Here is a 23,174-nt window from a genome sequence, read left to right as displayed (position 1 = left end):
CTGCGCTCTATTTATTGAGTCTGCGGCGCTGGGATTTGTTCAGAAAGTGGCGTGAAAGAACGTCTGCTTATCTTCAAAAATATACATTATCAAAATTACATTAGATTGAAGTACAAAATACGATATTTTTATTTCATTTCCATACTTAAAATTTACAATTAGTTAAAAAAAACTTACTTATAAAAAAAAAGTAAATTATAAGTTTTTTTTGCAGCTTTTATAAAAAAATACAGGAAGTAACAAGGAATGTATCTTTTATTCTTTTTTCCAATTGGAAGAAATTTTGATTAAAAACCTTTTTACTTTCAAATTTTATGATAGAGAAGTCAATTTTACTTGATAATCTGCAATTATTTATTAATATAGGATAGAGCAAGAAGAGAATTAATTAGGCAGAATCCGGAGAACATAAAAAAAAAGTATAAATAATGTTTTTTTTTTTTTTTTTTTGTAAATTCATTGATTAAAAAATCAAATGGCATATTATGCTACAACGCCAGGATTAGACGGGATAAAAATATTAAAAAATTTGGGACAATATTTTTTGTATAATAATATCATTAAGAAATGGATCATAAAAAATAATAAAAATTTTAAGAGGTGAATCCTTAAATTTTTTTATGTTATAGATGATTTTAGTTTTTCATTTGACAAGAAATTTGCCATTGTGAAATCATTGTTGAAGTCACCCTCGCCTGGTGGCTCTTGAGAGTCTAATCCAGCAGCGCTTGACACGCGACGTGAAGCACTCGCCGTTTTGATCTGTCTGTGAAGAGCGCGGCGGTCGCCCTTTGCCCGTTTCGGCATCTTTCGCTCATTAGCACGTCATTTTTGCTCTCGTCTGAGGACACTTTGTTTCCAGGTCTCGTGTGCCAAGGGAGGCAAATCATCTGCGGCGAAAGTGGATGGTCGTTATTGGCGCGCCCACCGCTCATTAGGCCGCATTGTGCGCAGCCCGTCGCGTGCATGTGTAATGTGATGAGAGACGATTCAGCCGCGCGCTGATTGCACCCATTCACTCACACACACTCACGCCAGATAATTTCAAATGCGTTTCTGCGCCCAGCCGCGCGAGCAATTAGGCCTCGATTCGAGTGCAAAAGCTGCGGCTTCGCGTCTCAAGTAGGTCATTACATTTCCATTCGCGCGAAGATCGGACCGGCTTTATGAATAACCCAGTTTCTTGCCAACGATATAAAAGGTGAGAAACTACCGAAACTTAATTTCGCAACTTTAGTTCTTAAAGTTTTAGTATGAAGTTATAGACGGTTATAAAAATATGACAAAAAAATAGTTTGACTGAATTAGATTTCTTGCTATTTTTTTTTTAAAAAATTCACCAAAAAATAATCACACAATATTGGTTCACCGAGAAAACAATTTTGAGGCTGCTTTAAAGTTACTATATCCCGACAAGATTGTGGCTTCGGACAAGTATCTCAGCAACTTATCTGTGGTAAAAATTATTATTAGCTCCTCTGCATCTTTTCCGCAGTCAGATTGCAAGAATTTTTCGTTTGCTGTTGTCGTGAAGTGCCCTAAAAATTTTAAAACTTTCTAAGTTTTAAGATTATTTACTTTGCAATAAAAAATTAACCTGTCAATTCGAGTTCACTCAATAATTTCGGAAGGGGCGGTTAAAATACTTGCTTACCCCTGCGAGTAATTCTTTTTGCCGAACCGTTTCCTTAACATTTTCTAGAAGATGCCTGGCCTCGATTGTCCCTTCAGTCGGGTACGCAGGAGGAGTGGTGGTGATTCTCGGCTTCGCCACGAGCCTCAAATTGATAAAACTTTTTCTCAGTGGTCTTGTTTGATCTTTACAGTAAATGCCGTGGGTTTAATTCTATTATTTTTTTATTGTTTTCACAAGACAAGACTCATAAATATAACAATTCAGTTAAATCACTCAACTTTCCAATGGTTGGAAAGCAAAAACTCGCTCCACATTTGACCAATAATGCATTCTGTATAAAGCTCCGAAGTATATTTTCAAATATTTTTGTACTTGTTTTATAAAATTTTGGTAACTGAAATCCATTAAAATAACTGTTATTGCTTATATAATTATGTGATTTCAAAGGTGAAACTTAGACAATCCTTATAGAACTGTCAGTTTTTTATCTCATTAATTTTGATCTTTCAAGTATAAAAATGCGTTCCATGCGATGATCAGTGTGTAAATAATTTAAAAACTCGTAGTGTTAACTGTAAATGTATTCCCTACTGTGAAGTGTTTTCTTGTCCAGAAAATCTCTTTGTCAAAAAATATTTTTTTCGCTTTATGCAAAACAGCGGGATTTTGCCAGAGGCCACGCGGCTTCTTGGCCAAAGACTCTTGGACAGAATGATTTTTCGTCAACGACATATATTTAAAATATTTTTTAAAAACAATTATTACAATTAGAGTTTCCCCCCTTTTTTTTGTACAATTTAAATTTTTCCGCATTAATTTATTTTTAATTACCACACAGAGTGACATGCGAGGTTGCTGGTTGTAGCAGGCGCAGGCAGGCGTCTTCATCACAAACCGCATTCCAAACCTAAACGGTATACCAAAGAGAGGGCAGCGTAAATACACTTGTATTGCATTACTGGCCGAGTGCCGCTCGGCCGAGGGTGGAAAAAAGCGGCCAGATTCCATCGCACAGAGCAAACGTCCGGCCATTCCGCTCTCGCACATTTATTATTCAATTTGCATGCACGCCCGCTCTATATTATGGTAATAGCCGCGCTCGCTCGCGTTCATTATGCAAAACAAACAATCCCGCTCACTGGCCAAAAAATTAATCACGCGATTTCTATTCATACATTCAATTAGCATGGCCTTTGTGATTCATTATATGCCAGTAATTGCGGCAAAAAGCAATTGGAGGGTCACTTGTAATTAAACGTGTGGCGTTTCACATTTTGTTTGGCTTTGATATTTCCGCATCTATTCCAATTTTATTATACAGGAAATTAAATTGCAGAGAGAGCGAAACAAAAAACGGAACGCTTTAATTGCTCTCATGTTGATTGGAAATTCATTAACATTCAATAACTTCCAGCAATATATTCCAAAAATTAAAATTCAATCACTGCCAATATACCATCATGTAAAAAAAAAATATCCAAATATTTTACGCACAGATGAACATGATTTGTGACTTCAAAAGCGTATATCATAAATTTTATTAGCATTTAATAATTAAATAATGCATATATCAAATAAAATATTTGATTAGTTTTGAAAAAGTAATGGATTTAATCAAATTAAGTTAGTCCTTTGTCTTGACTGCAAAGCCCATTCTGATCTTTATTTGTAAAATGAATGTCCTGCTCATTTCTTAAAAAAAAAAACACACACAATTAAACCCATCAAGATAAAGCTGACTTTAAATTCAAATCATGACCATGAATCAACCCTCGATCGTGAAATTCTTTCACAAAAATTAAATTTATTTCTCAATTATTGAATATTTCTTTATAATTTAAAAATAGAAGACTGATATAGAGTTTATAAACGGAAAAATTACAAATTCGAAAGTATACATTTAATTTATTTCTTTAAAATTTTTAATTTAACCTCCACTTCATTTTCATCTCCCGATTTCCACTCTTCGCTTCTTCAGTTTGATATCGAAATTGGCTGGCATCCCATCGTCCAATCTGAAATTCTAATCCGTCCAATAAATACTGCCTCACTCTGTATTTTCCTCTTCGGAAAAAGCGATCCGTGTTTGCGGCGAATTGATGTTCAGGCGTGTCACTTTGACGCAATTAATTAAAAATCCCTATCACAATGGCCGTCAGTTTGCGAGCGATTGTTTTACAACGCCAGCGAGCTGTTTAATCACTTGACTCTCCCCGCCGGATGATAAATCACCCCGAGCTCGCCGCCGACTACTTTATTATTAAAGCGGGAAATTTGACAGATCAGCAGCTCTGCGCGAGAAAACGACAGACACTTCTTTTTCTCTTTTACTTTTATTAGCGCGCCGGATTTTAGTGCAAGCACATCTGTTACCGGGCGACACTTAAGCCATATCTAGCGTGTCGGCGAGAAATCGCTAACGCCTTCCTGCATGCAATAATAACGCGCCATGTCTGATATTGCCACCCAGTGCTGGAAAAAAAATGAAACGTTCTCCTGCTGGGAATTTTCTTTTATTTCATCTGTCTCTTGTCTCCGAGCTGCATCTGCTTTTGACTTAATGCGCGCGATTGAAAGATAAAATTTTATCCCCACGCTTGAGTGGCCTTTATCTTTGCTTCTTGGCACAGAAGGGTGGTTTTTTCCTTGTGGAAATAGAAATGTATAAAAAAAGGAAATTCTTATAACCCAAAAGCTTTTCCTAAAAAGAACAGACAGAGCTATTGAATTAAAAGTTCTAACCAAGAAATAACAAAACTTTGAAAGAATTGCAAAATTTTATATTATTAGGAAATAAATATACATTAATATGTACGAACAAGTGCTAAATTTTAGCATCTTAACTGAGGGACCTTTCAAAATTTCGTCTAGGCTAAGGAAACAATTTTTGTGAGGAGAATGGCGATTTTTTAGCTGGAAATAAAAAAATAATTTCAATTAAAACAAAACGCATTTGTTTGGAAATATAATTTTACCTCGCAAGAGTGAACTGTTTCAAACCTTCCAAATTGCACTCTTGAGCAATTAAGAAGAGTGAAAGTATAAATTTTCTGTATAAAAAACCGTGACCATTAATCAACTTTTTTTGGAACACCTTCTCAACTTTCACGGAAAATTGTCGTCGCGCGACCGAAGCAGTAGATAAAAGCGAGAGAAAAATGAGATCCATTAAGCAAACAAGCGCACGCGGAATTAGCCTGGCGTAATTAATTGCGGAATCCGGGCTGACAGCAGTTCCGTTCAGGACAAGCCCTACGGAGGAGGCGCGGAATTTTTAATAAATGCACGTCCCGGAGCAGCGTGCAGAATAAATGACAGACGGGCTAAAATATAACATGCAAATGAAAAAAAAAGAAGAGCTGAGTTCGCCAGCCAAAACAATGGGGGTGCACACACTAGGCACTGTATTGTACGGTGTGTTTATTAAATGGTGAACGGGCGGACCAGCGTGAGCAGGACCCCCTTTAGTTCAGGCCTGACCGAAAATAAAATTGAAATGAAAATATTTCAAATTTTTACATTAATTTTGAGGTTTATGAAACTTATCAAAAAATTTCTCCGTTCACAGAGAGGTAATAAATCAAAGCTAAAAATATTTTCCAATATATCCGCAACATTGTTACTTATTTATTATTTATAATCAATTTTCAAATGATAGCACGTTTTGATATTTTTATTAATTAATTCTTTTTATTTAATACCAACGGTATTGTTTATGCATACAATAATTATGAAAACTGAAGAGGTATTTATTATTGCACTAATCTTTCACAGAAGCTGCTTCAGTTAGTGTTAAGTCACTCTTTTTTACATTCGAATCGGTAATAGATTCCAATTTGTTAACCAAATTTTGTACATTTACAATTTTGATTTGCTGCACAGTGGTGATCATTATTTTCATATAACAAATTTTTTTATGAAAGGAAAAACAAATTGTAAAATAAATACATTGAAGTTTAAATGTTACAATCCAATGAGATTAAAACAAACCACCGAACATATTTCCCCCAAATAACCCGAAATCCCGCGACTAAGGAGGCCCTAATACCATAGCCTTCGGCAGGCAGAGTAGCGAACACGCGACAATAACTCTTTGATGTTGCAAAAAAGCACCCATCCATCCATCGCTGCTGGCTGATTGTTGAGCCAAACTGCGCGAGATGCCTTTTATGCAGAGAGTGCGTTTGATGGCTGCCTGCCCGGCCTGTCTTTTTTAATCTGCCCCGTCAACGGCGAGATGCGAGTGAATGAATATTGATCAAGCCAAAGTCAGACTCGCGCTGCTAGTTGCAGGACGGAAGAGTGGCTGATTGCAATGTCTGTCATGGACAAGAATTGCAATTGCACTTTTGCTAAATCGGTCTATTCTATGGCACGTGACATTCCAAATGCCTACGGAAAATCTGAAAGTTCTACAATTTAACTAAAGTATGCAACATATACAAATTATTTTGAAGGTTTATGTTGTTAAAATGTGATTATACAAATTTATATCATTTAAATTTACGCTAATAATAGTGGTTTTGCTATTACTGGGCATATTGGTTTCTTCAAATATAATTTATACAATACCTTATTGTGGTCAATTTTTGAGCACAAATGTTGAATAATTAGCTCAAATTGTAAGAAACTTTCAGATAATTTTCTTTAAACAAAATTGCCAAGTACTAATTTTTGACGCATTAATTAATTTGAATTATATTGCTAAAATTTGCTCTCTTGTGTTTGGCAGATGTGCGGGGCGAGGCACGCGGGCCTGTTTTCGTTTTGGAGCCGCCGCACAAACTGGACTTTTCCAACTCGAGCGGCGGCTGGTTGGACTGCTCGGCCGCCGGACAACCGGCGCCCATGATCACGTGGCTTGCGGCCGACGGTTCGCCGGCCATGGAGGTGCCAGGGGTGCGACGCATTCTGCTCAACGGCACCCTCGTCCTGCTGCCCTTTCCGGCGGCCGCCTTCAGACAGGACGTCCACAGCACCACCTACCGCTGCCTGGCGGAGAACTCGGCCGGACGCGTCGTGTCCAGGACTGTCCAAGTCAGGGCAGGTAAGCAAACTATTTTAAGAAAAAGAAAAAATATATGAGCAGATTTTTTGGTCAGATAATTACTTTTAAAAAATAAAGTAACCAGCCAATCCTTCTCAAGAAACCATTGGATGGTAATTTTTAATTTATAAATTTAAAAATTGAGCAATTTCAATTGCGATGAAGTCAATATCGCGACCAAGAAAACATAATTCGCATTTTGAACTTTTCAAGCATATAGGGGTGGGAAAATATATATTATATTCTCAACAATAAATTCTGCTAACTTATATACTGGGTAAAAAAAAACTGGTGATTTAATAATTGAGTTCCTTTTACCCGAATCATAATTTTTTTATTTGAAATTTTTATTTATTATTTAGGTAACTCTTTCTTTGAGTTGGCCGTATGGATAAAATTTACATCTATATTTACAAATTCACCCCACAAATCTATAATGTTAATTGTAAGAGGTTAAAAAAGGCACAGAGGTTTAAAAAAAATTTAAAATTTCTGAATATTCATATCCACTCAATTGAAATTTGGAAACTTTCAACTTAAGCTTCGATATTTTGAGATTTTTCACTATTTTAAAGAATGAGAAACATGATTAAATAATCAAAAAGCACTGAAAGCCTTTTCAATTTAGCATAATTTCCCCTTCTGCATCAATTAAGGCCTCTCTCTGTTCTCTGTGTTTCTTTCTTAGCTAATTAAAAATCTCATTGGGCGGGTTGCTTCTTTTTTCCCCGTTTGAAGGAGTCGTCAAAGTGCTCTCCCACTTTAACAGAAGCGTCTTCCCGGCGGAAAAAAAACTCGGCACGGAATGGCTTTTAAAGAAACGGCAACAGCCGAGGAAGGGGTATGCAAAAAAAATGAAAAGCAGCCTGGGGGTGATGGAAGGCCAAACTGAAATTTAACGAGCGCGGCCAAAGTTTGACAATAAAATCGTCATTAGGGCGCGCGTTTGCAATGCAAATTAAACGTCATCATGAGCAGTGAGTGTAATTTACCTCCTTGTCTTTTTTGGCCTCTCTTTTGTTCCGAAGCTTATCTGCGCGGCGGTACATAAAAAAACTTTTCAAATTACTCTTGCTTCTTTTTGCAGTTGTGTCCCAGGCGTACCAGGCCCTGGCCGAGGCGGTGCCCGCCGTCAGGGGCTGCACGGCCATCCTCAGGTGCGTGTTGCCCAGTTTCGTCAAAGAGTTCGTCAGGATCGTCTCCTGGCTGCAGGAACCCTCCTTTTACATCTACCCCTCTCTGCAAGGAGGTAAGAAAGATTATTTTATTTGAATTGTTGCAACTGAGAGATTGTCAGAATTTTATTGGAACGTTAATTAAATACCAATAATTAAAGTAATTGAGAAAATTTCTTTCATATTTTGACAGGAAAGATTTTCAAAGTGGAGGGTAAAAATGCTTCCACTTGAAGATTTTTATTTTTTACATTAACAATTTAAAATTTCCAATTTTTTCCGGCTCTTTTCTGGATTATGCATTAGAAAAAGTGCATCAATATAAAAACTTTTTGCATTCAAAAGTACGCAGACTAGGAACCGCATCTACTTTGGAAAATACAAAAATAGCTTTCATTTTACGTTCTAATTTTCTCTCATACATATTCACACCAACAATCTCGCTTCTTGCAACTAAACTACTGTGACAATTCCATCCTCGGCCGTAAAATGGACTGTGTGAGAACTGCGAGCAGAAGTTCCCATTCCGCCGTCATCGCCAGATAGAATAATTTTTTGCCGCGTGTCAGCAAAGATGTGAAATATATTCGTCGGTGGCGGGCCGGAGGCGGTTGAATTTCCGCGATCAACATCCGTCGTCGTCTAGCTCCTCTCTTTGCCCCATTGTTTCAACAGCCGACTCGAGAATAACTCCCTTGGGTGTTTGCTCAACCTCTCTCCGTCGACTTATGGCCGAAGAAAGAAAGAAAGAAAGAAAGCTCTCTCTCTCTATTTTATGGCAGTTATAACTGCGCGAGTGCTATATCTAGTCTGGCCGTCGTTTATTTTTGTGGTGGTTCAGCAAGTAGTGCTTTTTCCATCTCAATGTCTCGCGATTAAAGTCTGATTTGATTTTATGGCGCAACCATCGTCAGCCAATTTTTCAACTTTGAATTAAACGTTTTTCTTTCTCTTGAGGCTGCTGCGCATTTTCAATTCGCAGGGGCAAAATGAAGAAAAAAAGCCGGAAGGAGTTTTACGTCTTTTAGATTTTTATGTCCGCCTGGTTTTACGAGATGCGCGTCTCTTGAATTCTTCATACCGTGTTGTCAATAAAGGTTCAATCTAGCTGAAGCAAACCCTCACTTTGCGCCATAAAACGCCCAAGTGACAAAGTGAATTTCTAAGGGAATATTCTGTGTAAAACGTCGAACGAAATTTTCTAAACTTTATGAGCTAATCACTTAAAATTAGATTAAATTCAATCTGAGTTCAATAAAAAGCGTCTGAGAATATTTAGCTAGCCAATCTTTTGAAGCGGCATTGTACTTATTCTTAAAAATTGCAAAATAATTCCATCGATTTAAAAACAAATCAGTGAAGTTGCGAACTAAAGCTTGTAACTGAAAAGCAGACATTTTGGTGTTTTATATGTTATACATATTGAGATTATATAATATAAATAGGATAAATAGAAAATTGAGCTTAATTTTTCTGATTCTGTGTTTATGCTGCTCACGAAAGCGCAGACGTGAAAGAAGACGCGTGTGTGATTCGCAATGATTTTTGCCCTTTTTTGTCCGAGCGTGATGCCACGGGCGTATTGCTTTCCGATTTTTATTTCCCCTTTCAGCCGGCGGTGGCCGCATTTCAAACAAAATTAATGCTCTTTGAGCACGCCAGCAGTATCGCGCGCGCGGATGTTTTTATTTGCGAATTCGACATCATTAAACGCGGCGCAGCTTTTTTAGGCGCGCACGTCAACCAGGTCTCGTCAGCAGTAATTAATGTCAAAATGAGTGCCGCGAACAAAATTTTCACCGGTGGCGACGACTGCGATTCATATACAGGCCGCTTCACAATAACACACACAAATATATACCATAATTGCGAGCGGTGCTGTACATTTCGAGTTGAAACGAATGAATTCACTCGACCAGAGTATGGCGAGAATTATTTGCAGTGGCGTGTTCAAACATTCGGAAGTGGCGCAGTCGATCAGGCGGAGGAAATAAAATCAAATAATACACATTTAGATCTACAGCACACAAAAAATGAAAACAAATTTGTATCCTGCGGAGTTTATCTAAAAGTACTTTTGAAATACAAGAAGCAGAACTAATTAAACTTTATATAAAAATAACTGTAAATCATAGCGATAAAAATGTTAGGCCCAGTAGTAAATGACGTCCCAAATTTGAATATTTTTGTTTAATCCTGACGTCACAGGTTAACTTTGTAATGTTACCAAGGTTTTTTGATATAAGATAAAAGTTAAAACTAAATAATCCGTCACTGTAAATAGAAAGTTATCTTTTAACAATATCAAGTTGCTCTTTTATCTTGCATAAAAATTTGAGCCGATCAAATTTAATGCTTAATGTTGTTCATCATTGATCACAACAGATTGATTTTTTACCATGAACAGAAACTAATGTAAAAAAAATCACTAAAAGCGTAAAATTTTCATTTTTGTGTGAAGAATTCAGATACACTTACTGCAGTTTATTATGCAATTAGCTACTGCTACACACACCAAAATTAGAAATATCTAATTTTCACTATTTTAAGAAGGAATTGAAATAATATGGTAAAATTTAACTAGTTTTACTGGGGTGTAGTCAACTGAAAAAAATTCAAAATTTGAAACATTTAAAAATTTATCTCACTGTGCCGATATCACAAAGTTGAGCACAAATTTTTAAGGCTGCATTCCACAAATAATACCAATTTTTTTAACAGCAGCGCAACCAACTTTTAATTGGAAAATGCGAATTGCGAGCGTCAGCAGGAGCGGTGGCTGCGATGGGATAAAAAGGTGGATTTTCGCCCTCGCACCGCACACAGAGCCTCATCCAATTATTTCTATTTCACGTCATCAAAGTTACATACAGACACGTAATTGGGTTAATCCCGTCATAAAAATAATCCCCGCGCGGAGGCCATTTTAACGTGCAGAGTGGATTTTGTTGAATAATTCATTTTCGTCGAAACCTGAATGCGGCCAGGAAAAAAGAGCAAAGAATATAATTGGAAATGGTATTTTTTTTTATATATTTGTTTTGGCGCAGTCAGAGTATTTTTAATTATTGAGCGTTTTCCGCGAGTCACGGTGCAGAGACTGAAAAAGCGCGCAAAACCAATTTACGGCGAACGCAAAACAAAAGCAAGAGAGAAGGCCCGGCTGGACGCGAAACAATGCGCGAAATTATGACGGGGATGTTCTGCAGGCTGTGTGTATTATTGCGGCCAAATTACTTTCTATTGATTTTGTTGTCGCGTACAATGGACTGGTCTGCATGGGCATTTTCCCCATCAGGGAGTCGCGCTACCCAGATTGACACCTTCCGGACGGCCGAAAATGGCTTCCGTCTTCTGGGACTCAAAAGCAGATTTGCCGCTGATCCTCCGGAAAAGATTCAAATGGTTTTTCAGGGAAAATCTGCTCTTCGTTTCCGACTTGAGGGATTTCTTAGAAAAGGAAATGGCGATGGATTTCAACAGATAGAAATTCTGTTCAAGCATATGATAAAGTTCAAGTTTCTCTTTTTTTAGTGAATGCAATCATGGAAATGATACACAGTATTGCTTAAAATTTCATGTAATGGAGGTGTAGATAGTTTTAATCCTGATATTAAAAAATCCAGCAACTTTGAAACAGAAGAATGTTCTTCTAAATTCTAAATTTTTTTTCCTCTATATCTTTTAATCAATTAAAGCACGAATTTTTACTATAAAATTGAGAAAAACACTAGTTACCAAGTAAACCCTTTCCTTTCTTCTCTCTTTTTCAAATTTCAAATTTTTGTATCCAAGGAGAACAATAAATAAAATATTCAAAGTGATTACGATAGTATTTTTCTATTAAAAAAACTCCCTGCTAAAATTTTGCACTTCTGCTATTGATTTGTTTTATACACTCTCGGCAGCTTAATAGGAATGCTATCGTTTGGTATCCATTCCATCAGTCCAAAAGCGTCATATCCGTTCTCTTTTTACCACACATTCAAAGCAACTCGAAATGACACACGCGTACACATCTCGCCATAAAAGCAGGTTTTGCAAACTTTCAGCCGGCCGATTACAGGTGCATTACCGAAGAATTTTAAATGCGCGGCCTTTCATGTGTATATCTCTCTCCCTGGCAACTCTGCTCATAAAAATTTTAATCCCAGCTCGGGACACTTTTTGCACAGATGCGATGAAGTATGCATAAAATGTTGTGGTGTTGCGAGAGAGCGACATCGATTTCCCGGCGCACATGTGCGTCTCTTTGCCGAGGGGCAGAATTAGTTTAGGAAATTTACAAGCGACGAGTCTTAATAATGCAGGGCTGCAAAAAAATTTATCGCCCGCAACGAAATTAAAATTCCACAAGACGATAAGAGCCAATAAATATTTGGGGGAAAATGTGGCAATTCTAATTGCGATTCGCCGCGAGGTGAGCGAGCTGGAGGCGCCTTAAGTGAATTGGAGTGGCGCTCGTAAAAGTCATCTATCATCGCAATTTATCGCTTCTAAAATAACCAGCAACGAGTGCGAAAAGCGTCGCCACGTTTCGTGAGAGGGAAGGAAAAAACAGCCGTCGGCCAAATTGGAAAATAAGGAGCGCCTGCCTGCTGCGAGCTGAAATTGATTTTTAAGTGCGCGGTTCGCCTTTATTTCTTTCCAGAAAGATTCTTCTTCCAACTATGGAATGCCACATCATTTTCATAAGCTGATTTTTATAGACGCATATTTAACATATGTGAAAAGGTTGAATTGGAAAATTATTCGATCGTCAAAGTTGTAGTTTTCAGAATTCATAATTATGGAAGACCAATTTTTAGATAAGGAAACAAATTTATTCTAAAAATTTATTTTTGAAATTTAACAAACTTGAATGGAAGATCTAAAAAACTTTAAATTTTGATATTGATAAAATTCGCTAATTAAGCGATAAATGTTTCTCCATAAAATATTCATTATTGGAGATATTTTAAGAAATTCCATAAGGTTCAATGGATTTATTCTCGATTATTTCTTATTTGATTAATTTCTAAACTCTGAAAACCAGAGAATTTCAGCATAAAAATCACTCAATGGGACGTTGTTAGTTGTTATGGAAATTATAGAACAAAAATTATGCTTGCGGAAAAATCTTTGTTGCCATGGCAATGTTAAGCGAGCTGTCCTTAAAATTTTTGTACTTTTTGTCCAAAACTAAGTAAGTACACACAGTATTTTATATGATATTTTATCTAGAGAAGAGGAAAAGCATAAAATATTCACATGAATCAAAATGGCAAGTTACTCCCATTTGCATGCAAAGTGACGAGACAAAAAGTACACACATTTGGTCTTGCACGCGCATTTTGTAGCCGGTTTTTATTCCGCCGACTAATAAGATTAGTTTCACTTGACGGTGCAGCAGTCCCATAAATCCATCCGAAACGCAAGAAAGCTGACCTCGGGAATTTTCCGAGACGCCGCCGCAATCCATTTGAACATTCGCGAATTCGGCAAACACACAGTTTTACGAGGCAGATTTATCTCTCGTCTTGTCGCGGGCCAATTTATTTTCGAGGCGGTCGGCTAATCTGCTGATAGACGAACGTGGCGCATAAATTCTGCTCAACATCTCGAGGAATTAATTCAATCATGCCGCGCAGGCCAGGGTAATGAATGGCTCGGGAGCCTCCCGCTCTACCTATCACCCGCTGTACGAATAATTACTGGAAAATAAATATATAGCCCCAGATTAATGGCCGCTTCTTTTTGTGTGCAGCCGTTTATCTCCCTCGCTATTTTCAACCAAACCTCGGCAGTAATTTTTAATAAAGTTCGCGGCTGCGTTATTTTTGTGTGTTATTTATGGGCGAAAATGGAAACAGCTTCGCCGCCTCGGCAAGACTGCACTCGGAAGCAACCGTAAATCATACGCAATTTTCTTCCTAAATTTAAACTTTTCGCTACGAATTGCAAACTTTCCTCGTTTTCTTTTGAATACTATTAAAAAAAAAGTTATTTTTCTTTGTAAATTTTTTTAATTAATTTAAAAAAATATTTATATTAACTGAAAACATTGGTCTATAAAACTAAATTTTGAAATACTTCATTCCATTCAATGAGAAAAGAAAATTCTCGCACGAAAGAAATTTTAACTTTTTGTAATCAGTTAAATCTTTCCAATCCTGAGTGTGAAACTGACCAATTTTCATATTTAAAAACAATGAAATTTCCTGTTTTGGTCTTCAATATATCTTATCAAATAACTTGTCTCTCCCATGCTTCAGAATAGAAATTGCCTTTATTCATGCCCATGGTCTAATGGCCTGGAATTAATCTCATTGCGGTTTACGCACCCAATTCCATTCAATGTCTGCTTTAATCGAAGAAAACAGTTTGATAAACGGTCCCGCGTTCACTCGGCACAAAGGAGCTGCAAAGAGGCTGAAATATGGTCGGTCGTCCGCTTTACTGCCTCCCTAATGATGTCTGCGTGTGTTTTGGCCGCGGTAATAAATGTCGAGTCCTCTCCTTCTCTCTATCCCATGCACAATGCCCCCGACCTTGGTTTTTATTTCCTTTCTAACTTGCGATATTAAATCACGCGCGCGCGGGTGCCGAAAATATGACTGGCTTTTATTCTGCTTGCGTTTGTTTTGCGACCGCGAAAATCCGCAAGAATAAGAATGGAATTTCATTTCGACGGTAGAAAAAAATGTGCTTTCTTTTACTATTATTCTCCTAGAAAAGAAATATTATAAAAAAGCTCTGACGGGAGAAAGCAGAGAGAAGAAGAAGAAGTGCTTTCTACGGAACAAAAGAGTCATTTTTAGTCAAAAAATTTTTAGCGTAATTTTTTTCCACCGTCACCTATGTAGGTTGCGACACATTTAATTTAAATTGATTAAAATTAATTTTTTCAAGCTTCTTTTGAATTTATCTTACAATTAATTCTCGCATTACATTTAAAGTTCTCAAGATTAAAATAATTTTTATCAACGGGCTTCATAATTTAGAAAAATAGTAAAAAATACAATTTTATAGAAACACAAAGGGAGAATTGTTCAATGTACGAACTCTCCTTGCGAGTTGATAAAATGTGACTGAAAATTGGTAGCTATGCAACCTGCGTGCCATGAAAAACGAGCTGGTTGCCTTCCCACCAAAACATCATCTTTAAACTTTTCATTTTTCCGACTTTTGCGATTTGCCGGCGCGTCTCATTTTTTATTTGTGGAAAATCGTCTGTGGCACGTGATTTGGAATGCTGAAGAGGTTTCTGCTCTTCTTTTGCTTTCGTATCAGACAGTGGCAGGGCGCGCACTTGAAATTTACATGTGTGACAAATGTCGCGTCGTTAGCAGGAGATGAGACCGGCAGAAAAATTGCGCCCGCACGCCGCTTGGAAAAGAGTTTTGGCCGGAAAAAGCAGGGTGGGTCTGTGCACTCAGCACATTACTCGCGCGCGGAAAGCAAGGTGTCGCAAAAGTGCATGAAAGCCTCTTTCTTTCTTCCTTTCTTTCGCACACCACGCTGTTCATTTCCGACCCCAACTTTTGTGTTTACAGGCTTAAAAGTTTGGCCGATAAAAAAGTTTCTGGCTCCTTTGCCTGCCTCGGCCCTTTTGTATTTATTTAGCGGCCGACAAGAAAAGTGGCCGAGGAGGCACTTTGTAATTTGCAACGGTCCTGCCTTATTATCACGACTAACAGGGCAATTCCGGCGCGAGGTAATGGCGCATTGTTCTCGCCTGCAAACGTTGTTGTTCTTCGCTTCCTGAAACATACGCCTCGTGCTCTACAGCTTAAAAAGAAAATAAGAGAAATTAACTAAATTTAAAAAATATTTTATGATGAAATACAATCCGGCTTCCTCGGTGAAGATGAACAATCGTTTCTGCATGGTACAGAAAATGCCTGCTCTAATAGTTTCTGTTGCGGGCTGCAACCCTAATTTATGAGCTGCTGAATTGAAATATGCTGACATTTAACCAAATTTAAATACATTTAAAAAAAAATCAGCATACATATTAAATTTAAAAAAATAAATTACTTAATTTTTCTCCCTAATTTTTAATACAAATTATTGGAATTAATTCCATTTTGAGAATAAATTTCTAAGCAAATTCAACAAAGTGACAAAATTGTGAAATTTGTGAAAAAATGCGCATCTCTTTTCTCGTCGGAAGACGAAACGTAACTGATTTGAGAATTTAAAAGGTTCCACAGCAACAATGACAAGAACCTACATATAAACTTAAATTCAAATACGTTTCTTATGAAGTATGAAGTTTTTAGTTCATTAGGAAACAGAAAGTTAATATTTGCAAATCACTGCTAAAATATTTATTATAATCAAAAATATTTAATCTCAATCATTAACTTCATTTTAAATTGGAAAATATTTAAGATAACATGCAGATCATAAATTTTCTCAAATTAAATTTTATTTAACAGTTTTAGAATTAAGCGAACAGGATGCTTTCAAAATCGCTAAACTCTGCTTGACCCATAATTGAGCATTTCTTATTTGAAATATCTGGATCGAACTTGATAATTTCGTCATCATAAAACCCACTTTCTGATCGAAGCAGAGCATGGCAATACAAGTCCACATTAAATGGCACGCGTGCTTCTGTCACCAGCCTCTTGTCCTTCTTGATCAAAAACTCGATCACTTCATATGTCAATTTAGAGCTGCATGCCTGCGTCGCAAAGTGAAGAGCATTGCAACCCTGGCCGTCTGTAGCCAAAATATTTGCTCCCCGCTCGATTAGCATTTTGACCATTTTGATGCGTGCACGATTCATCATTTCATTTTTATAAACATCTTTTAGAAAGTATTGTGGCTCCTCAGTTGCCAAATGCAGAGCTGATCTGCCATTGACGGTTCTTGATTCAATGTTGAGGTCACCGAGACTGATGAGATATTCCAAGACGGACAGATTTTTTAGGGAGCTATTCGAGCAAGCGTGGTGAATAGCATTAAACCCGTTCTTGTCGACAGCAAGCACACTAGCTCCACTTCGCACAAGCAGCTGACACAATTCAGGACTCGGACCTCTCGCAGCCATATGAAGTGTGGTTTCTTCATTATTCGTTCTTCCGCGAATCAAAAATTTGTCCTCCGCTATTAAAAATTCAGCCACCGGAAGATTCCCTCCGAGCGCTGCATAATGCAGGACGTTGAATCCTTGTGAGTCGCAAACTCTAATGAATGACTTGTCACACTTCTTGAGCAAAAACTTGAGCACCATCAGGTGGCCCTTCCATGCCGCCAGATGGATGGCAGTGACACCTTTTGCACTCTTTGCCTCAACAGTTGCCCCGTTATTAAGAAGTATTTTCACGACTTCCAAGTGACCCTCTCTAGCGGCGTAGTGCAATGGCTTTTGGTCGTATTTGTTTCCAATATCAACATCTGCTTTTCTTTCTAGAAGCAATCGAACGATATCAATGTCACTTCGGAAGCAGGCAACGTGCAAAGCTGATTGCTCCCAGTATCCCTTTTTCTTGTTGATATCGACTCCACCGTCCAACAACCAGGTCAGCATTTGGAAATGTCCTTTTTTAGCTGCTTCGAAGCACAAATCTAAACTTTTCCTTTTCAAGATCTCCTCTAGCAGTTCAGGGACGAGTTTTCGAAGTTGATCGTACAAGAGTAAAAAATTCTGTTGCACAACGTCTTCCAAAATTGCAGACAAGGCGTCAGACTTATTTATTAAATTATTAAGTGCTCCCATTTTCAAAAGTTTCAATGATATTTCCTCACTTTTCCAACAAGCGGCTCCTAAAAGCAGATTGCTCTGCTCTATGAAAATTTTGGAATCCTTTTCAAGTACATTGAAAGTGTAACGATTCTCCATAGCTACAAAAACGTGGCGCAATCCTTCCCCAGCAAAAGTCGCCAATGCCCTTTTCTTTGGAACTACCCACGAAAATAAGTTTTGCAAGTAGGTGTGCAATTTACGCTCCAATTCTGTATCGTGAAAACCGTCGGTGCAGGCAAAAATCTCGGCAAAAACTCTGGACTGGTGCAATTCATTGTGAACGTATACACCGTAATGCTCCCTCAATTTCTTGTTAATCAAATCGTTTGAACGCTCTATGACCTTCAGGTCCGTAATTTTAAGAAACGTAAAGAGGGCTCTGGTGGCGAGAAACTCTGCGAATGAAAGGTGGATGAACTGCAGGCGGCCTTGCTTGCCAGATCCATCAAAGCGGGGCAACTCGACCACGGTTGCGATTCCAGTGCTGTTGATTTCCGCTGCTCCAATTTCATCATAATCTCTAAATCGACCCCCGATCAGGTACATTGAGCACAAATTCTGCAGTAATTGGAGACGCCTTTCAACTTTCGCAGTCAGTCTTCCGTCCTCCAGATGTCCCTCTCTCTCAATCAGCGCCTTCCGCACTTTGCTCAAGATCACTTTATCGTAAATTTCGTACAAATTGAGCGCCTTTCCACACTCTGAGATCATCGTCAAGTGCAGTGGGTTCTGTAAGACGTCTTTCTTGAAACTTTCTAACATTTCAATGCATTCCTGCTCACTCTTATGTGTCACCATTTCCAGAAGTTCCAGTTGCTGCTCTTGGCTAAAAGGTTTTATTTCAAGTACTCGAGTTTGAACTTTGGTCAATTTTAGTCCGTCCACAATCACTTTTTCTTCCTCCGGTCGAGTGGATATCCAGAGGTGAATATGTTTTCCAGCAATTTTCTGAACAGCATTCAATGCTTCAGTTCGCAGATCTGGACATATTTCATCAAATCCATCAATAAATAATAAACCCCTTTTATTCTCAACGAAATCATCAACTTCTTCTTTGCTTAAAGAATTTCCTGGGTAGCTTAATATTAACTCCGTCAAACTGTAATTTTTTCTCGACATCTGATACAAGAATCCATAAAGATTGACGAAATTTAGCAATAAAATTTTCAATTCTGTGAAAATTTTTTGCATGTTATGGGCTACTTCCCTCATTACTGTTGTTTTTCCATTTCCAGCAGGAGCAACAATTAGTTGGACTTTGTAATCTCCGTAAGGATTAAAGTTGTGCATCAATTCATCAAAAGTGCACAGAGCTTTAGATTCTTCAAAGTTTGGCTTAACAAAATTTCTTGGCCAATCTGGAAAGTCTAAGAGATACTGGAGGGTGGAAACTAGCAGAGGACTGTTCTCCCTTGGCTGAGAAATTTGATTGTTCAACAATTCACTTAGAAGCTGTTGCAGATTGGAGCCACTCTTCAGCTTGGTTCCTTGTAGAATCTCCAAGAGCTCGCTGGCTGATTCTATTTTAAAAATTTTATTTATGATTATACTATAAGGAAATCAAAAATATATAAAAACCTTCATAGGGAAGAATCAGACTAAGCCAGCCACTATGGTTTGTCGCCAAAACAACAAATTTGTGCTGTAATAAAATTTTAAAATTAAAAAAAAAATATTTCCTCGCCAAACGTAAAAAGTAAAAACCAACTTGTGCTTTTGCATCTGACTCAGCCAACTGGTTGACGAAGAAAAATATTTTTGGCTTTCCAATCCAGTTACTATTTTTTGGTCCAATCGATCTGTGGATTATTTCCCTCAAAGGAATTCTTCCACCCCCTACATTAACACAGATTTCTCTTGCGTTTCCCAAAGCAACTTCTGATATTTTTGCAAAGAAGCATGTCAAAATACAGCCGACTTCTCTTTGTTGCTTATCCTCAACTAAATATTCATTTATGAAATTATATTTTCTAATGAAAATATATTATACTTCAAACTTACCAAATTTGTAATATGATTCCAAATTTGCAACTGAATTTGATCTAATGCTTGTTTCAAAATCTAAATTATTGCTTAGAGCTGCACTGAAGTTTTTTACAAGTTCCGTAAAATTTTGATAAAAAATAATTGCTTTTCTGGATCGTAAATTTTCGCCGCTATCAGTCTGCCACTGGTAGTAAAAGTCTGTCTTCTCTTTCCTCATATTGCAAGGAGACCTAAAATGCAAAATGAAATTCCTCAATGAAAATAGCATAATGCAGCATAAAATCCAACTTTTGCACATAGAAAGTGCGGTGCGGGTATAATTTGATTTCAGGCGTCTGTCCGCAGACTTCCTTGCTATCAAACGTCGATTGTCGGTGAATGTTGTGTTGTATTCTTGTTAGAAAAACGGGTAGAACCTCGTCTTTCTGTAAATTGTCCATTTCTTCGCATATTTTTTTCACCAACCAAGTTCCCTGCTTGTTTCTATTTGCAGAAGTAGCTGATTTGTTTTTATTTTCAATTAACTAAATAGTAATTAAAAAAATTCACATACTTTCTACAGTGGAGTAAACCAAAATGAAATTGTCCTCGTTGGGATGAAAATTTATACAGCAAGAGTACTCTTTTTCTAAACTTTGCTCTACAGTGTGAGCTGAATCATCAATATCCCCACGACATGGCTGCGTAAAAAAAATAATTAATTTTATTATCCGTTTAGAATTAATTAAATTTTTTGTAAATTTACTCCAAAGAGCAACATTTTCAAGCAATTTTTGTAGTTCCTGAGTTGCTTGACTGAATTTATAACTTCTGTAGTTGTGAAATATTGATAGTCTTTTTGCTCCTCATCCCATATGTCAGTGAAAATTTGACCACCTTTACCACCATGTGACAAAATACAGAGAATAAAAACGGAAGGAACGGTTTCTGAAAAATTAAAAATAATTATTTTAAGATTTTTTAATTGTTAAATTAATTATACCAGCTAATTGAAAAAAATTAGCCAAGTTTTTGTCGTTCGAAAGAAGTTGTAAGAGAAAATACTTCTCGGGCGAGCGCAGATCTCGAAATTTGCAGTTGCGGTTTATTTTGAAAGATATTTCCAAATTTTTTAAGTCTTCATCGTTTCCATCTCGGCGCAGGAATTGATCCATCTCAAAACCATAGTGAACTACCAGGACGCAAACACTAAGAAATTTTCATTACAAATTCGATCATTTTTAAAACATTTTGCTTCAAACCAGTCGGCGTTTGATCCATTTTGAAAATATCCAAGCTTGCTGGAATTCTTTAGTTGGCCTTAACATATTAAGACTTCAGTTAAATTTTGAACATGCTGGTTATTCATTCAAAATCTATTGTGTATTGATTTTCTAGTTAAAACAAAATTCAATATATTCAATACTAAAAAATAAAAGTAGTGTTGGAGCGGAGCAGAAAAAAAAATTAATTAATGGTATTTCAAATGTGAAATATTACATGATTGACATACCTTCCATGCTGCTGAGGATGATAATACTGACGAATCGTTGCCTATAGTGAAAATGTTCTCTGCACTAAATCTTTATCTCGCTTTTTAGGTTTCTCTGTAGGGGAATGATAAGAGAGTTGATGTGACGGCGGATGTGTGTTGATGTCGCATCAGCTGGCATTGCGTGTGGTTTAAGTTAAGTAAACATTAATCGTAGTGGAATGAGGAAAGATACTGGTTGACTCACTATTTCCAGTTAAACTCACTTGCAGCACTACGATTCAGACTACGGAGATTTAAAATAATAAATGAGCTTGCATTCCGGATACAAAAATAATTTATGATCATTCATGAAAATAAAGAAAGGCCTTTGAAACGCTTAAAAAGATAATGCAAAGATTGAAATACAGATGCATTGTTTTTTTATCGCTCGGAATCCTTTTTTTCGTTTCGTTTCCATATTTTATTGCGTCTCTAATGATTTCTTTCAAAATTTTCGCCGGTTTCCGCTTTTCCCCGGGCGCAGCGCATTTTTCACCCTCGTATATATTAACACACAGGAAACAGGACAGGTGATGAATTTACATTGGGGCTCATCATTTATAAATTCCTGACACGCGTTCCTCTCTTCACCGTTCTTGTTTTCTCTGGCTGCAAACAAAACATTAATCATCATTAATAGGCAGGCGGCGGAACAACTCACTGCGTTGTATGCAAACGGAAAGCACTCGACGGGCTCGCTAATTTAATTAGTGACACAAAAGAGAAATTGAACTTAATATTTAAGTTTAATTAATCAATACATTTTTTTAATTTCATCAAAATTTTAATCTAAATTAAATTCTAAATATGAAAAGCATAACACGGCGACCAAATCCTATTTTATCGCAATTACCATAAAAATTTGGCTAATTCGGGGCCCGACGAGGAGTCTATTGTGCAGCCAGTCTCGTTATTGTTAATTTCAGAGGCCCTCCTGAGACCCAGTGCACCTCTACACTCTAGCGCGGTTAGAGCTGCAAACCAAGTGCTCTCATTAAGCCGAATATCGAATTAAATACGCAGATAAGGGTGTTATTACACTTAATTGCCAGCCACATTGTGTTTGCTCGCAGCCGGCAGAGGGCGTTTTAATTATTAGTGGAGCATTTTACAGCCGCGCGCCGCCTGCAGATATGGAGCAGCGAGCACGCATTGTAATATTGCACGACCGATATTAATTACTCCCGCAGGCCGCAATCTCGCCGACTGATCTTAATTAATATTCATTAAGGTGGAAATTCGTTCTCGAATCGAATGCCTTGGTTGATTGATCTGCCTTAAATGGTTGAAAGATGAAGCTTTTTCTAGAATTATTTTATTATTATGCATTCATCAACTAATATTTATGTTCCCACAAAGCAATTGCTTTTTGATAGATTATAAAGTTGTTTTTCTATTTACAAATTAAAACGTTAGCAGGATTAATGATATTATAAAATGTATGTTTTGTTTTTTAAAGGTTTCAATTAACGTCAGGGATTTTTACTGTATATTTTAACAAATAAAATATTATTTATTTTTAATTATTTAACAAACCATTTTAAATGATTAACCTGATCTGTTCTTTATCTAATGAACAGTTTTTTTTCCATCCACTAGTTGATTTGAGAAAAATATATACATGTATTATTAAAATAAGGCATTTCAAAAATAACTGTATAAAGTGTTAATACTTCTGCCTGATTATTTATCTTCTTTAAAATAATAGTTGGAGCTGCAAGTCATAACTAATTCTTGCTCCATTGTCTATGTTATCGCCGCAAATTAAAACCATTCACGTGCATCTGCCTCACGAAGCAGCGGCGACCTACATTGCAGACTTGATTATTGCCAGAAGTGCAAATGCTGCCTCTGCCTCTTAGTGTTGAATTGCATTCTTGGCCTGCGAATGGCTCACGTAAATAAACCAAGAAAATATAAACTTCATAAAGCGAGAGAACTGCATCTGTTGTTGCTCGTGCAGCTGCGAGTAACAATTCTATCTGACGGGAATGAGAATTAAATTCTCTGATGAGAAAAAGAAAAAAGGAACTTGAAAAGATAAGATGTTAAATATTCTTCAGTGTGAGAAATTGCAATAT

At 37.1% G+C, this 23,174-nt stretch overlaps 2 protein-coding genes across 7 annotated transcripts in view; one reads left to right on the top strand and one right to left on the bottom strand.

Moving 5' to 3' along the window:
- Positions 1-23,174, top strand: part of LOC132197012 (cell adhesion molecule Dscam2) — a 120,258-nt gene that overhangs the window by 65,009 nt on the left and 32,075 nt on the right. For all 3 annotated transcript variants that reach the window (XM_059620021.1, XM_059620022.1, XM_059620020.1), the window contains exons 2-3: positions 6,369-6,683; positions 7,771-7,932. In XM_059620021.1, coding sequence (XP_059476004.1) covers positions 6,369-6,683; positions 7,771-7,932 — 477 coding nt within the window. The remainder of the gene's footprint in view (positions 1-6,368; positions 6,684-7,770; positions 7,933-23,174) is intronic.
- LOC132197766 (uncharacterized) lies at positions 16,259-22,151 on the bottom strand. Of its 4 annotated transcripts, none has more exons than XM_059621296.1 (12): positions 22,133-22,151; positions 21,947-22,067; positions 21,073-21,702; positions 20,822-20,879; positions 20,563-20,768; positions 20,326-20,507; positions 20,134-20,260; positions 19,869-20,079; positions 19,596-19,810; positions 19,303-19,535; positions 19,173-19,236; positions 16,259-19,114 (listed from the first exon to the last, which is right to left on the bottom strand). In XM_059621296.1, exons 3-12 carry the CDS (start codon positions 21,077-21,079, stop codon positions 16,290-16,292), a joined length of 4,128 nt encoding a protein of 1,375 aa, XP_059477279.1. In that variant the 5' UTR covers positions 21,080-21,702; positions 21,947-22,067; positions 22,133-22,151; the 3' UTR covers positions 16,259-16,289. The 4 variants fall into 4 exon arrangements, with proteins under 4 accessions (XP_059477279.1, XP_059477278.1, XP_059477280.1 ...); XM_059621295.1 differs by lacking the exon at positions 22,133-22,151 and having other exon boundaries at positions 21,073-21,225; positions 21,299-21,702; positions 21,947-22,096; XM_059621297.1 differs by lacking the exon at positions 22,133-22,151 and having other exon boundaries at positions 20,822-20,953; positions 21,947-22,096.

This window comes from Neocloeon triangulifer, unplaced genomic scaffold (genome assembly GCF_031216515.1).
Source record: "Neocloeon triangulifer isolate White Clay Creek 2 clone unplaced genomic scaffold, ASM3121651v1 ptg000012l, whole genome shotgun sequence".
Taxonomy (NCBI): Eukaryota; Metazoa; Arthropoda; class Insecta; order Ephemeroptera; family Baetidae; genus Neocloeon; species Neocloeon triangulifer.
The sequence above is the reverse complement of the archived record's forward strand: the minus strand, read 5'-3'. Positions and strand labels throughout refer to the sequence as shown.

What these genes read in the sequence shown, in the direction of transcription:
- LOC132197766 (XM_059621296.1), bottom strand. An exon ending in TAATTTTTTTCAATTAGCTG is followed by an intron (nt 20,508 to 20,562) that starts GTATAATTAATT and finishes TTAATTTTTCAG; the next exon opens with AAACCGTTCCTTCCGTTTTT. An exon ending in CGCACTTTCTATGTGCAAAA is followed by an intron (nt 19,811 to 19,868) that starts GTTGGATTTTAT and finishes TTTGCATTTTAG; the next exon opens with GTCTCCTTGCAATATGAGGA.